At 38.3% G+C, this 16,610-nt stretch overlaps 1 protein-coding gene across 1 annotated transcript in view; it reads right to left on the minus strand.

Annotated features, from left to right (window-relative positions):
- PRKCE (protein kinase C epsilon) overlaps positions 1-16,610 on the minus strand; it is a 296,234-nt gene that overhangs the window by 191,858 nt on the left and 87,766 nt on the right. The window contains exon 2 of the mRNA XM_069852631.1: positions 2,232-2,295. Coding sequence (XP_069708732.1) covers positions 2,232-2,295 — 64 coding nt within the window. The remainder of the gene's footprint in view (positions 1-2,231; positions 2,296-16,610) is intronic.

Genomic DNA, 16,610 nt, shown 5'->3' on the forward strand with positions numbered 1-16,610 from the left:
TTTTTCCCCTCCAGAATCCAAGAAAAATAGAGATGCCCATTTGCACAGCATGAAAAGAAAGCTATATGCTCTCCTGCTGTTCACAATGAAGACTGGAGTTCAAGAACAAGGTCCTGGTTAACAAACTGGGTCAAGAGTAGCAATTACCTCAACCAACCCTAGCCACTCAAAACTCATGCATTTAGTCTAACCTTAATCTTATGTTCCTTTCATAGTCAATCAGATCAACTACAGCAAACTGCTCCAAAGAAAAGCATAAAATACATATCATGTGTATTCTATTTACATATAATATTTATATGTGTATATAGATTAAACCAATCAGGTGTTTTTGAAGCATGCAGAGTAAGTTGCCTTCTGTGTGGGTTAAGTGTTTCTGTTACTACAGAAGGAAGCATACAGTCGTTAAGCTAAACTAAGAAGTGAGAGGAGATTCAATCAAAATTAGCTACGCCTCAGCTCTAATCAAGCAGTCTAAAAAAAAGGTTTCATAAGATCACTAACAAAACATCATAAAAAACAGTTTACGAACTATTGTACAAACGTAGTCCAATTTCCATTGTGAGAAAAATTTTACTAGAGAATTTTGCAATACTTCTATATAACACTTGTCCACAGTTATTTAATCATATGGGAAAGCTCTAAAATATACACGTTCTATTTTATTTTTTAGGCACATCACCTTCTCCAGGGTTCTATCAAATTCACCCTAACCAAAGCCTCTCAGTCTTCCCAAGTGCTTCCCATAAGGCAGCAATTCATAAGCTGTTTTCCCTCAGTGGCCTGTTTCCAGTTTGAGTGCTCCCCTTCAACGCTAACACAGCAACACAAAGTTTAGTTCTTCAAATTTCTTTCCAAGCACCTTTCAACTGTCACAGGGTATTGCACCAGATAAGATAGGAGACATCACCATAGCCTTTTTTTCTTTTCCTGTATAAAAGGTTATGGAGTTTTAAAGAACAACATAACATGATTCTACCTGTCATTTAACAGTCTTGACAGACCTGAATGCATCTTGTCATAGAATAGTAACATTATGTTACTCTGAGTATCAATTAACTATTAATGAAAGATTGGAAGAACATCTACCTGCTCAATGACAGAGCCACACCAATGCCTTTAACCACATCTTAGTTCCATCACTGGCATACCAGTCAACAAGGTATGTGGAAACTACCACTAAATTGTTATTTTCTTCAATATGCAGGAAGAAAAAAAGGCAGAGCATATCTTATGTGGCTATAAGATGACATTTAAATAACAGTTTGCTTTGTTTTTAAAAATCAGGACTTAGAGCAATGCAGGTTTTTGCAAGCTACTGTTAGTAATTGGTCAGAGCACAGCACTTCGTTAAAATGAACAGAAATATAAATGCATTCTTCCACTGTTTCTCAACTGCATCAGCCAAAATTTCCTTTCATAGCGCTTTCTGTTCCAGATCATGTCAGGGTTTCTGTGAATCTTCTTTATGTACTGTGAAACAACGATAACCTCATTTAGCTGAGCTCTATGAGCTACTGGGGAAAGCTGATCAGTGAACATGATTTAAAATAATCAAATCCAAACCAGCCACCTAAGCCACTTCAGGAGGGTAGGCTGTCATCAAGAGCATGACTAAGATTCACAGACTTGCTTCTTTATAAATTCTCTTATTCCTACCATCTATGACCTGGCTCTGTTCCCACTTAAAAGCAGAAAAATATCTTAAGAATTTAATAAATATTTCTCTTCCATCTTTCTTCAGTTTTCCCCCAACATGTAAAGGTTGTGCCATAAAAATGAAAACATATCATCGTTACCATGTTTTGGCCACTACTTTACTTAAAAGAGAATGTTTAGTGGAAAAATACCAAATATTGGGAAAAGCCAAAAAGCAAATAAACTCTTGCCCCTACCTTTGACTTTTTTTTCATTTCTAGCTACATAATGGTTAGCATTCTTCCAATAGTAAGAATTGGGAAGTTTATTCACGAAATTAATACCACTAAGCTATTCTTATTTCATTACTGTCCTTTTAGCTAGTATTGTTACCATCAGTGATTAACATGGTAATATGAACTGCAACTGCTTATTGACTCATTGGCAGAGACATCAAAACAATTTCACCTTATCTTGAGCTCATACAGATAAAAGAGGATCTTGGCCCAGCACCTCCTCTAATACTTCCATTGTAGAGGCCCTTGGAAGATTTCATTCATGAGAGAACGCAATAAAATATTGAAAGTCCCTACCTTCACCTGACGATCCTGAAAGGTCTATGATGACATACACTCTCCCTTCTGGCTCCAAGTCAATCTGCAATTAAGAAGAGAATTAGAAGAAAACTTAGAATGGCTCCCAAAGCAAGTGACTGTACATGTAGGAAACAAAAAAAGTTTCCAAAATTTGTGAAGCCATGGTGTAGGTAAGATAAATGGGCAAGTCTACAGTTCACTACCAGAGTCTCCTTTTGCAAGGAGGTGTTGAGGACCCTACACCTTCCCTGAAGTAAAGAATTAACACTCGGAAAAACTGAACCCAGTGAATTTTACAGATATAAGCATATAAGTATACAAAGCATTCTTCTGCCATACATTTATGCCACTATTTCCAAAGAGACAAGGAAGAAAATTAAAACATGGTCTTATCAAATAACTTTCCTACTGTAATTTATACTGAGCCAAGCTATGCAAATGTGAAAAACAACACTATGTCCTATTCAGACCCCGGCGAGACAGATCAGCTCTGGTCACAGAATGGGGAAAATGAACACGCACAGCTCGTATGGCCGGTTAACGCGTGTTTATAATAACCTCTTTGTATCCCTACTGGGAGAAAGAAATATCCTCTTTCTCCAAAATACAAAATTTGTTTGTTTCTGCACTATTCTAGCAGATTTTAAGGAGTCTTTGCTCTTGTGTAGATCACCTTCCCTCAGCATGAAATACAAGTGCTTGGTGTGAAGCTGCAGTACTTCAAGGTTTCATGGGCTGTGGGAATAAACTCCTGTAAGTTTAGGCATCGTGTTGAAGAGCTGTTTACAAATCCTCCAGCATTTTACCACACATTTCATCAGCAACTCTAAATACTACTGGATTTTAGTATCTTAATGGTGCCCCACACACTACAGTGAATTTTTTCAGCCACTCATCTCTCAAAAATTAAACTGCCAGTAAAACACTTTGTAAATCAACAGCTCCTACTGTCACGTAGTAGTTGTTACACAATTTCAGAGACCATGAAAAGCAATGCGGTGTACATTAATACTATACTTTTATTCTGTTCTAGTAAGTAAAGCACACAGACAAAATTGCTTCTGCTGGGAGAGCGCCTCTAGAGGTTTTGTCTGCCTGGGTCCATCCTGTGTCCCACCACCTCAGCCAGAAGTGGGCAGCTGGTGGATACTGGGGCAGCCCTGGGCATCGGACACCTCCCTGGGGATGGGGGCAAGCCGGGGCCAGGCAGGGTCATGGGAAGCTGGAGACCAGCTCTGCTGTGGCATTGCAGGAACAGGGGCTGACAGCCCGTGGGCTGAGAGGGGGTCTGGGCCATGGGCGGAATGAGGGCATCTTTGCTGGTACCCCCTAGGCCCTGACATACACAAGGGAATTGATCATAGAATCACAATGTCCTGATTTGGAAGGGACCCACAAGGATCACTGAGTCCAACTCCTGTTCCTGCATAGAGCACACCAAGTGTCTGAGGGTGTCGTCCAAATGCTTTTTGAATATTGTCAGGCTTGGCACCATGACTGCTTCCCTGGGGAGCCTGTTCCAGTGCTCCACCACCCTCTGGATAAAGATACTTTTCCCGATATAAAGTCATAGAATCCCTAGGTTGGAAAAGACCTTTTAAAACATCAATTCCAACCGTACCTGTCCATTACTATGCCATACCCCTAAGCACTTCATTTGCCAGTCTTTTAAACACCTCCAGGGACAAGATCAGGCCTGCTGTGTACCAAACCAGGGGAGAAAACAGGAAAAGTAGATGTGCCCCCAAAAGGCTCTTCTTCCCCCAAGGGAAAAAGCAGTGGGATTATAGGTCCTTCTCAGTGCTAGACTGACAGGATGCAGGGCAAGAAGGGAACGTGCCTCAGCACCAAAGTCCAGCCAAGCCCTGCCCTCCATTGGCAGCAGCCTCACAACTTCACTGATGCCTCTGCTAAGCAGAGGCAATCGCACGTGGTGCTTGAGGCTAGGAACAGGCTACCTCTCCTCCCAGTCCAACATGGCTCTCCTCCTCCAGTGCTTCGCTCTGACACAACAAGGGAAGCAAACAACACCCAGCTGCCTCCTGAGTCACAAGCGACATCAGGGTATGGTGCTCAGCCAGAATAAGATGATAACCAGGAGATCACCAGTTCACACAAATAACTTGGGAGACCAATCTGCTGGGCTTTGCAAGTAAGCAAGTGAGGAAAGCAAGGAGATACCAAAACATCTGGGCTAAGCCAGTCTTTGCCTGTCTGCGTTCACCAGGCAGGTTCACAAGGCCACCTTTTCTGTCTCCAGGTTTCTCTCATAATCAGAGAGGACCTTTACAAGAAGGGCACCCCTGATGCTTCCCTCTTTTGGGCCACAGCTGCTGAATGCATCGGGGTGATGCAAGCTCCTCCCTCCAAGAACCAGCTTCTCACAAAAACACTTCTGTGCCATTCAAAAGCAATCCAGCAGAGGAGTTCACAAGTCTGGCTGATGTCATCGGACCAATGGATCAAGAAAATTATCTCAGCAGCTGTACTGTAAATAGATGAGGCAGGAAATAGGTGTTAGCAAGGCCAGGGGTTACTCAGAGGAGAGGAAAATGAAAACGTGGTTGAGTGTTTTTCCATAAATAAAGTGTTGAATAATAAGTAAAGACATTTTTAACGATTTCTGAACTGGCAGCATGAGTTTCGTGGTGGAGTTGGGAGGGGGCTGTTTTTAAATAAAGCTACTGGTTCTGAAATACTGCTCCTCTCCCTTGGCAGTTTTTAAATAATAATAAAAAAAAAAAACATTAGAAGATCAGAGGCACAGGTGCATGAATAGACTTTGATGTCTATGCTGAGGGAGGCTTTTGAAAAACTGCTATAGCACTGAACAGATGGCTGTATTAAAGACAGACATGTCTAATGCTCTGTTTGTATCAGCACTATATTGTTTGGTTAAGCTTTCAGCAAAACACTTTATGCAGTTCAAATCCCAGTGTACACACACACACATACATATGAAACCTCAACACCAATCCTGCAGAAGAATAAGGCATCTGAAGGAACTGGTGGCCACCATCACAAAATCTCTCTTCTGCCCTTTTAGGTACAAGCAGCATTGGAAGCAACTCAGGAAAAAGACTGGAGCACCGATCCCAAGTTTTCAGTACCCATCAAATGGGCTGTTTTCATATAAAACTTATTAGAAATTCTGCTTACCAATCTTGATTCAGAATTTTTGATGATATTCTAAACAGAATGAACTACTTATAAAAGGGAATGTCTTTTGCAAAGAAACTATGTTTCAGTCTTAAAATATTGTAATATCAATGGGAATGAAATGGATATTTTCTTATTTTTAAATTTAAAAAAATAGTCACATTTCATTCCAGCAAGTACCTGTGCTGGACAGCTTTATCTGTCACACGAATTAGTAGTTTTGCCAGAAAACAGCAGCTCAACTGCCTCAGCTGATCTTACATACAAAGGAACACCCCCAAAAAAGCAGAATCCCCTAAACTGACATCTATCCTTCTTTTAATCTCAGGTCTTTCATGTATCAAAGCAAGTACGGGATAAAAAAGGACAGATTCATATCTAATTTTGCATAAAACATTTCTAGCTTAATGTCTAGAAACATAATGGTATAAATACATCCAAAACAGTCGGATTACTAGAACATAAACTGCATGCCTTATCTTTCAATCTGCACATTAAACTACATTTGGAAGAAGGTAAAGCCTATGCAATGCAATTTTATAAATAACAAAAGATGCATACAGCACAACCTAAAATTTCCATGGATTTTTCACTGAATGCCCTGAAAGTTACCACATGTAAAATGCCCTTAGACATAATGTAACCAGCAACAGAATGACTGGCCAAATTCAGTGGAATATAACAGACATCCCTGAATGCAACAGAAATAGTCCGATCACGGGAGTTCTGATTCTGAGCCTCCTCTTTGACTAAAAATACTTCTCTGTGAATGCAGCCAAGTATTTCATACATTCAGAGAGAGATTATGAGATGCCTAAAAAGACATGACTGTTCAAAAGAAAAACAAGGCAAGATGCAAACCAGGGACAGGACAGAGGAGTTGCTACAAGAGCGGCTTTGCTGTAAGCAAGACACGTTGCAAAATACACGCCTCCAACATACACACCACGTTGTCCGTATGCAACAAAAGGTGTAACAAATGTCATGTAGTAAAATGTGTGATCACCAAAGCATTTTATGCTGTTACTGGCCCATGCTCTTGCTGCGACTTTTGTTAAAATATAGAGTTTTAGTAGTTGCAGTAAGATTAATTGTAAAGGTACTTTAAATAATCTAATAATCCTTATGTGGCAGTGCTTTCAGATGAGTACAATGATTGCTGGAAAGGAGCACAGATCCTGAAAAACTCCAGGCATGAATAAAGCATATTAGTAGCTGTTTCAGGGAACAAAAGGCAACCATCCATAAAACCAGACATACTTTCAGAAGAAAAAAAACCCATATTGAAACCATGGCCAAGTTTCAGCATATTGAAGGCATTTATATAGTTTCACAGTCATTAATGGATTTTATTTTCAACACCCTTCTGAGACAGTTCCCCATCTGTAAAATGGGATACTCCCAAAGGCATAAGCTAGACTAAATGACTTGCCAGAAAGTCATACAAGAAATCTACAGTTAAACAAGAGCTCAACTCTGGTCTCTGGAGGACTAGACTGCCCACTGGAACTACTCCTCAGTTAAACATCACTTTGTCGAGCTATACACATCTTGTCTTCTTGCAGTATCAGAGACATCTAAAGTACTTTTGTTTTTTTAAACAGCTTTAATGGGTACATATCTATGAGGCAATCGCCCTTCTTCTCCATCCAGCTAATATCGATCAGTAAAAACTACATGGAACAAAAAATATAAATATTTCACTGCAACATTTCCAAAGCATCACAATTCTTGGGCTACTCTAGAATATGCAAAATTAAATTAAGTGAAGCAGAAGACTGTGAAAATAGTTTAGCCTTTCCTCAACATCTGCTTTTTACAAGATTTTAACCCCTAAGCGTTCTTCTGACAAACTGAGTTCTATGCTCATCTAGAAGCTCACCACTTCCTTCCTCTGACATTCAAGATGCAATTCTGGCCATCAAAAATGTGACACTTGGCCAGTAATCTCATCCACTAAGATTTTGCTAAGGAAATCACACATACTCTCTAATCTCATAGGGATGAGGAAGATCAGAATATGCTTTGCAATTATCTAGATTGCACCGATGGATACGAAGAAGACTTTACATTCTGGACCACTGTAAAGCCCGAATCACTCCATCAGCATTTGAGGGTGTTTTTTCACTCTAGCTGACAGCACCAGCACAGATATTTTCCATGCCCTGCAGAGCAAGGTGAGACCAGTTATAAGTAAGCGATAAACTTATCTCCAGTAGCTCAGTGCCCCATTACCATAGGTTTTCACTTGATCATAACAACAAAGTCCATCTGCCACCTATGTTCCAACACAAAAATGTCACCTAAGATTAGGTGCACTGCACACACTTAAATACCAGTTTGTCTCTTGAGAGAATTTTAAGGATAGTCATTGACATAAATCTCATATCTGGAATAAACAATGACTAGACAAATGCATTTTCCATAACTGAACTTCCTAACAGCACAAAGGTTGAGTGAGTTTTAGTCTGATGTTACTTAGCTAGACAGTATGTGAAATATAGCAAAAAAAAAAAAAAAAGCTTCGACAACAATGCTGTTAAGATTTTGGCAACAGTATAAACCTAAATGGACTGCACAAGCAATGGAAACAGAAATAATTAAAACATAAAACCTGCTTTGCACCTCTTGTTGGTATGTTTTAGGATTATCTGATATTTGGAGAGCTTAAAGCATAAACCTCCAAGCACAGGATCTGTCACTGCAGATGGTTATTGAGTCACACAGGACTTGAGAAGTCAGTATGTATTAACCCTTACCGAGCACAGCATAAGAAGAAGTTTATCTTCGAACACACAACTCATCTGAAAGGAGGATGGAAGAGATAGTGTTTAAAGAGCTGCTATCTGTGAAGTCAGGGATGGTTACATTTGTCATTCTGAGAGGCAATTACTTCTCCAATTCTGGTAAAATGTTATTTCCTTGAAAATGCATAGGAAAATCAGAACAGTTGTAACCTAATAGAAAATGACTGGAGACAGTCTGTGCTAGTCTTCTGTTCTTTAACCACAAGATTATTCTGATTCCATTTAAAAGTTAAATGTAGAAAATCTACTTTATTTAATGGAAAATTAAACATTAATAGTGACACTTTTCAATATAGTCAAAATGTCTGCAGATCAAATAATTTAAAAACTTTCAAAATCACCATCATTATTGCAACAAAAGCAAATTCTTCACCAAAATATTAGTCAGAGGTAAGATTAAACTTCATGCCTGAATCCCTAGCAAGATCACCTAAAACAGATAGCTTTGCAATAGGCTCCATAAGGTCAGCAAAAGAGCTGAGAAAATTTTATTTAATAATATAATCTGAAAGTGAACAGCCTTCACATGTTATACCATTAATTACAAGGTAAACTTGACTTTTCAAAAATTGCCTAGAAAAGATGTTGAGCAAACATCCCTAGGATCTGTTTGACTTCATTTCTTTCCCCCACAGCCTCTTGCTCTTCTGGCCAAAGCAAGCAAGTCTCTTTCAGAGCCAGTGCACTGCCACAATGCTCACAAATCTGCCTTTCATAGTCAATGTTACATATTTGATTATTGCAATTAAAGAAACATAACACAGCGTGCCATATTGTAATTGACCACAATGCTAAACATAAACATTAAGAAATTCTGGCCACAGGGGATTTTATCATTTATTTACTCGTACTCAAAAGTCAACAAAAATACATGAAACATCTTGCATGACCTACAGAAAAGATCAAACACTTTCCAGTGCCAGATACATGCACAGACATAATACAGAACAGAAGCAGCCAGGGAAAAACAAGATTCTGCTGAAATAATCACAGTATTCAGAAATCAATTCTAAAACAAGATTCCTTCCATTAATTAATATAGCATATACCAATATTCAGTTGCAGTGTCCTGCATCATACCATGATACAACTTCAATCTTCCATGGTCTACTGTACTTAAGATCTACCAGGCACCAAAGTAGGAACATACTGAATGCACGGCAACACACAAATGCACATATGTTTGTGCATAAGAATGCACATCTGCACACTTGGAACTCATGTAATCATTTTGTGTTTTACAAGGAACCACAACTTTTATGGGCCACTGTACTTGGACTAGGGAGTTCATGGGTCATCTTCTGGTAGAGTCCAGAAAGTCAACTCAAGACAGATGGCTACATTCACATGCAACAAGACAGCAGAGCAGTACAAATGGCTGAAAAGATATCCAGCTTCATGACCACAGAAGGGCCACTGCACAAACCCAAGATTCTGAATCTCTGATCTGAAGGGAGGAGGAGAATATCCTTACTTTCTTCAAAGCTACATGTAGCGAGAATATATACAGCACAAGGTATTAACTATCATTAAGAAGTTTAACAGTTACATGCCCAAAATGGTTAGGGTTTCTAAATACCTACAATTGGAATTCATGAGAGGGAGAAATAAGTCAATGACAGAGAAATTTCTTCGTGAGTGGAAAAAGGAGTTGATCACCTCTAGAGATGAGGCTGCTTAGAGTAAACATTCCGGGTATTCTGCACTTGAACAGGTCCATGGAGACTTATACCAGTATGAGTGTTTCAGGCACACGTGTGCTGTTCTGTTGGTTTATTTCACCCAGTACAGTTTTTCTGGTGATATAAATGTCATATGTGTTTTCTATGGCTTATTCCCGTGCCTACATAACAGTTAGTTACACAGGATGTTTTCACTGTACTATAACTTCACCCACACTAGAAATGCAGTTTGCATTATACTCACAGTAGTGATGAAGTACTAAGAACCTATATAAGCCCATAGATAATGAGAAGAATGATGCATTAGAACTGAGTTTGGCTGAACAACACTCAACTGGACTTTTTGAGTGAAAGGTCAGTAAAAGCACCAACAAAACAAAAGTCTGCATAAAGCCATTCACTTGAACCATCTGCTAAATGCATTTCAAGAAAGAAAAACTCTTCAGAGCACAATCACTTTCCCAAGCACATAGTTATTTGATTTAAGAATAAAGGAATTGCATCATTTTGGAAGATCTGACCTGTAATTTCATCACAAAGCTTTTCAAAATCTATGCATTAGTGCAGTGGCACTCTCCAAACCATTGGGAAATAATTAGCTCTCAGAAGATATTTAAAACACATCTATTGTCTTGGCTTATGGACATTTTTTAATGTCATGCTACAGAACTGCAACTACAAGGGAGCGCATTACCTACAGACCTAAATATTGCATTCCATTTTTTAAAAGGGTAAAGAGAAGGACCCGAGGAACTACTGCCCTGTTAGCTTCACCTCTGTGCAAGGGAAGATCACGAACAGATCTTCCTAGAAGCCATACTAAGTCACATGGAGGACAGAGAGGTGATTTGAGACAGCCAGCATGACTTCACCAAGGACAAGTCCTACCTGACCAACCTAGTGGCCTTCTACGATGGAGTAAGTACATCAGTGAACAACAGAAGACCTATGGTTGTCATTTATATAGGCTTCTGTAAGACCCTTGACATGGTCCCCCAGAACGCCCTTCTCTCTAAATTGAGAGATATGTCTTTGATGGGTGGATCAGGAACTGCTTGGATACTCATATCCACAGCGTAGGGTATTGTTCAATAGCTCAACGTCCCAATAGAGTTTTAAACTAAAAGAGGGTAAATTTCAAGTATGTATAAGGAAGAAATTTTTTACTATGATGGTGGTGAAACACTGCAACAAGTTGCCCAGAGAGGTGGCAAAAACGCCATCCCTGTAAACATTAAAGGTCAGGTTGTACAGGGCTCTGAGCAACCTGTTCTCCTTGAAGATTCCCCTGCTCATTGCAGGGCGTGTGGACTATTTTAATAGATAAACTTTAAGTGTCCCTTCCAACCCAAACTGTTCTATGAATAAAATGTTGAGTAGAGAATCACAATTGTAAGCACATCCTGGTCAGCCAGTTAATAGATGTTAAAAACTGATAAATGCTGTCAAATTTTTGCTGCAGTACAATTTCAGATGACCACTTGCTTATATATATAAGCCAGCCTCCTAGTTGGCACATTTGTCCTGTCTTAGGAATTGCACAAATGTGATGATGTAACTGTACAGATATTTGGAGTTTCTCCTAAATTGCACTATTTCCTCTGAATAGGTACCTTTGCTACACTTCAGACAATCACCATGAAATAGGTACCTGCATAACAGTAAGTACATAGATAAGTAGAGGACTTTAAGACTGACTAGTACTTTTCCTGGTCATATACAACAGTTTTGTATATGACAAACCACACATTTTTCCTTATTTCCTCAAGTAATTTCCACATTTCCTTACTTCCCTTAAGTAAGCCTGTCTGTGTGAAGTCTTTAAGACTAAGATACCAAAGCAGCACCACCTGTTTCCTGTAAAGCATATGGTATTTTTCTTCTCTTTATGGTCAAAACACTCCTTTCTTGCACTCTCCTCCTCCCATGTACACTCTGGGAAAGTCAAGACAGTGCTTAGTAGGAAATAACCAGATGGCGTTACTGTACTAAGAATAAACGGAATAGCTGTGCTGATTTCTAGACCTCAAAAACCAGGAGATTAACAGCTGGAAGATCCAAGACTGAGATGGCATAAATTCAAATCCTTCCTAAATGAAGTAGAATAACCTCCAAAGTTACGATACAAATGCTAGGAAATTATATTTAGATCATGCGAAATTGCCCTTTAGTTTCACACCTGTTAATCATATTCTAGTCCTCAGTAAAGAAAAAAAGAATCTGGAACATTTTATTAACTAACTGTATTTTAAAACAGAAGTTAGAAACGGTGATGACACCCTGGTCTGAGTAAAGTTCTCAATTGCCTCAGAGGGAAGATCTTTCCAGACTAACCATTAGAAAATAAATATACCTTGCACAAAACACCAGCACATACTGGGTAGAAACTTCAGCATTGGGCTCAGACACTTCCCACAAGAGGGTCACATGTTCAGTTTTTCAAATACTACTGTGCAACACCTTTCAGTAGCTTTCAAGGAGTCCTAGTGGACTTACAATCATCAGTAAGCCAGTTCAAAGAAAGCAGTAAGAAACTGAATCCACTTCAGTTCACTTTTAGTTCTGGTTTAGCTATATGTAAAGCTGTACTGGCTTTACTCAGCAACAAAACTTGCATCTAAGCCTAGGTTTCATTCCAATTTGAAAAAAAAAAAGAAAAATTAAAACAACTACTTTTTATTAGTTTGAGTTGAGTTCATCTCCCTAGGAGGAAAGGAGAAAGGCCTGTCTTACCTGTAAGGCAATCACAGTAAATATTACCTCCATTTGGATTCACAATAGAAATTAATCCTCCATTTGGAAGGAAACAACTCGATTCAATATGCTGCAAACAGACAAGCTGTACTTCAATTGCACTCACTGGAAATTTTCAGTAGCTTATTGATGCTTGACACCAACACCAGCTGAAACCTAGAGTTCATCAGCAGAGAGAATAAAATCTCCGACTGGTAAATTCTTACTCTTCTATTTTACCAATTTGATTTAGATATGATGGAGATTCCCTCCACACACATACCCCAAAATAAAGTGGCTCAAACTACTGAACACGTGCTTTGATCTCAGTAAATGCCTATGCATTACTAAGCTCTTTTCCCCAAAATTTCCAGAGACCAAACAATATCTTCTTTTAGGAAATACCTCTAGAAGCTATCAAAACTTGCCTGAAAATTCTCCAGTATTCAAGCTGCTCCTCTTTCTGTGCAAAACTAGTCTTTTAGAGTGACAAAACCCTGTTCTATTTTGCAGTTTACCCTTGCAAGTTTACCCTTACCTTTGCAGTGTGCCCTTCGTGAAAATTTGTCTAATAATCAACGTATCAGCACTGCTGAGTACCACAAAGGCCTTCAAACATTCAGTGACAGACTTTTTTTTTTTTTTTGTGTGTGTCAAGTCTCGATGTGGCACTCTAGGCCAAAGAAGAGCATCACAGGGCTGAACTCGGGACTATCCAGGTGGCCAAGCTGCTCTGCAGTAGTGCCAAAGAGGAGCAGCCCTACGCTCTACCACCAGGCAAGAAACAGAGAACACAAGTTCAGGTAGGCAGAACTTACGAAAGCCAACGAAATAACATAAGACAGGGACTGAAATATCTCCAAATAAAAGGCACAACTAAATGAGAAGAACAGAAGACTTAGGAAGAGAGACAACCATGGGAACATATACAGGCAAAAATTACATATATGACTCAGAAGTGACATGAAGTTGTCACGAACAAACAATAAGTAGTAAAATAATGCTTCAAGGACAAAGCAATTTTAAAATTAATCTAAAAAATGCTAAATTTTCTTTTGGAAACAGAACAATACTCTACTTCTTTTGACTCGTTCTTGTATCTTCGAAATGCTTCTCATTGCTTTTTCAGCTGTCCTGCTATATCAGAGGACCAGGGTTATTTCCTAATGTAAGGGCTAACTTTTTTAAAAGTAATAAAGAAGTTTAGAACAGTTTTTAAATCAAGACACCAAAAACATGATAACTTAAGAGGTTTTACCTTGGGAATTGGAAGCTCATCATTTTATCTCTTTAGATATTCTTATAATTGATCATTTTTAGTAACTTAATGTGATTTTTAAAAATGTGTCTCCAACTTTCCCAGTCAGGTTCACCACAGATATATCCCTCTGTTTTTGAGGAAAAAAGCTGGAAATACAAGTGAAAAAGGAATAGTCATCTCACAGAATTATCTAAATTCGGTTATAGAAAGGGGAGGAGATTGCAAAAATACCACAAAAATATTTATTTATCAGTTAAAAAAATTCTTCAGCAAGTGTCAAGATGAAAGCTTGAATACACAGGCTTTAAGAACTACAAATAAACATTCTTCTGCTCAGTTACCAAGATGGAAGGAAAAAGTATGTTCTACACAAATATTCTCTATGTCCTTTCACATATGTATCTGTAACCTGAGCTGCTTTACAACAACTGGACATTACAATAAACAAACACTGCATGATACACAAACCACAATAGTAAAACAAAATTGGCATCAAGATTTTAAACAAAAGCATCCTTCCTGGAAATAGCTGTCCTACTTACAGCCTGCCAAGAATTGCACTGATTCAAAGGCTTTATTCAAGTTATACTAAAAGTTATGTTTTAAAGAAATTGCAAAGAATAAAGAAGAAAACAGAATTAAGAAAATTTTGCAAGTAACTTTTTTTTAAGCATCTATGCTTTTTTAAAAGAAAAAAATCTTTTTTTTTTTTTTTCCAGTTTAGGATGAAGGATTTAATTTTGCCAGCACAATGTGACAAACATGACTCCAAGCAGTATTTACAGAAACTGGCTGCTGTGCAGATACAGTAGTTCTATTCCATACTGAGCACACACAGACAATGCCAGCCTGCCTCAAACCCACTAAGCCCCCTGACTTCCTTCCCCATTACCCTTTCTACACTGGGATTTTATGTAAGGATGTCTATAATAGACTGGGAGCTGGATGTACCTCTCAAGTCTCAGTCTGGTATCTAAATTGCAAAATCATTCTCGTTTCCTAAAGGAAGAAGTAATTTCTAAAATCTTGTATTAGATAAACATTTTGCCAATAAACTTGGCAGTTTCCATTACATAACATCACTCACATTAGTTCTGTTCAATCATTCAATCTCTGAAAAAACTAAATTCTAACATAGCACCGAAACTTTCAGCTTCCTGGACAAATATCCAGAATTGGCAAAAAAAACCCTCAAAAATTTGACAGAAAATGTAGCCCCCAATACAATCCTATGTGTCTTTCTAAAACATACCAGAGTAATCAGCTTTTTTATTTCCAGAAGAAATAATCATTGGAACATTTGGTTTTGGTTTGGGTTTTTTTTTCCAGAAAGTACTACAATGAGATTTTTACATTCCATTTGGGTTTTTTTTTTTAGTTTTTGTCTTGCTCTGATGTGTTTTATCCTCTGTTTAATTATCAGATTAGAAAGATTAATGACGCTAATTCTGTTAACAAAATGGCTATGCTGAGGACTACAATTATCTGTGATTCACTTGGACTTCCTCTGCAGCTTTAGCCATAACAAACCCATAACAACTTTAAGACTCCTCGGATGTCAGCTACAAAACACTCTGTTAAAAGAAAAACAAAACAAAGAACTACTATAGCACATGCTACTCATGTTTAAATGTGGGAAGGAAAATCAAGTAAAATAAAACTTAGTAGTTTGACACATGCTACCAGGCAACCTATAGTTCACGAAAGGAATAGATCAGAATGTAACAACTTGAATACAGAGATTACAGAAAAGGAAATGGCAAAAATAGCCACTACTATTATTATTGTTCCTGAAAAGTTAGACAGTGGAGTCGAGTCCACCAGCCAGAAGTGGCACACCAGGAATACATCTTCAAAACTGCCTAAAAACAAAGAAGTTCTAGTGTTTGCTGCATTAACCGACATTTTTCTTTACCATTTATTTTCATTTACTGCAGTGTTTTAAACTGAATAACATGGAGTTCTCACATGTTAGATATGAGTTTGGCAAGAAAGATGCTGGGTAAACCTTGTTAAAACCTCACTCTTTCAGACATTCATGCAAGGTTTCCTGGATTTCCTGGATTTAAGAATTTGCAATTTCCTGGATTTAAGAATTTGTACTGTAGTGAATTGGTTGTTCCTCTTTTGGTCCGTAACGAAACAGGAAGCGCAGTCATTTACATGTGCATTTGGATTTTGTTCTTTGAAAAAAGTGACTATAACTCAATCCAAAAGTATTCAGGTTGGAGTAATTTCTTTGTAAGAGCTTAGGTTACACTTTGTATAACGTGAAATACTCAGGGCTCCTGGAACTAGACTCAAGATGACTGAAGAATTTTAGTTTGTTTAGTTTAGTTCCAAATGCACAAGAACCACCCAGTTCTGTTAATGGAGAGCATAGCACACCGCCTACTTTACCAGGCCAAGTTAGGAGAGCAAAGCTAACCCCTGCCTTCCACAGAACACTTTCAGTCTTTTCAGAAAATGCCTAGAGATGAAGGATCTGCTACATGCCTTGCTAACTGGTTTCATTAGTTTATCACTTTTAACATGAAAAGGAGTATGTGCTTTGCTGTTTATTTTAATCTACCTGGCTACTCCTCAGGTTGGTTTTTTTTGTTTTATTCCTTTCTAGTTTAAAATGCCCTTTATTTTTAAATGGTATTCTACTTTTTAAATCGTACTTTACATACCCAAATTAAGTAACCTCCCATTGTTCCTTTTATTTAAGGCAAACGAGTGATCCCAGAGT

This window comes from Phaenicophaeus curvirostris, chromosome 2, assembly GCF_032191515.1.
Source record: "Phaenicophaeus curvirostris isolate KB17595 chromosome 2, BPBGC_Pcur_1.0, whole genome shotgun sequence".
NCBI classification, from domain to species: Eukaryota; Metazoa; Chordata; class Aves; order Cuculiformes; family Cuculidae; genus Phaenicophaeus; species Phaenicophaeus curvirostris.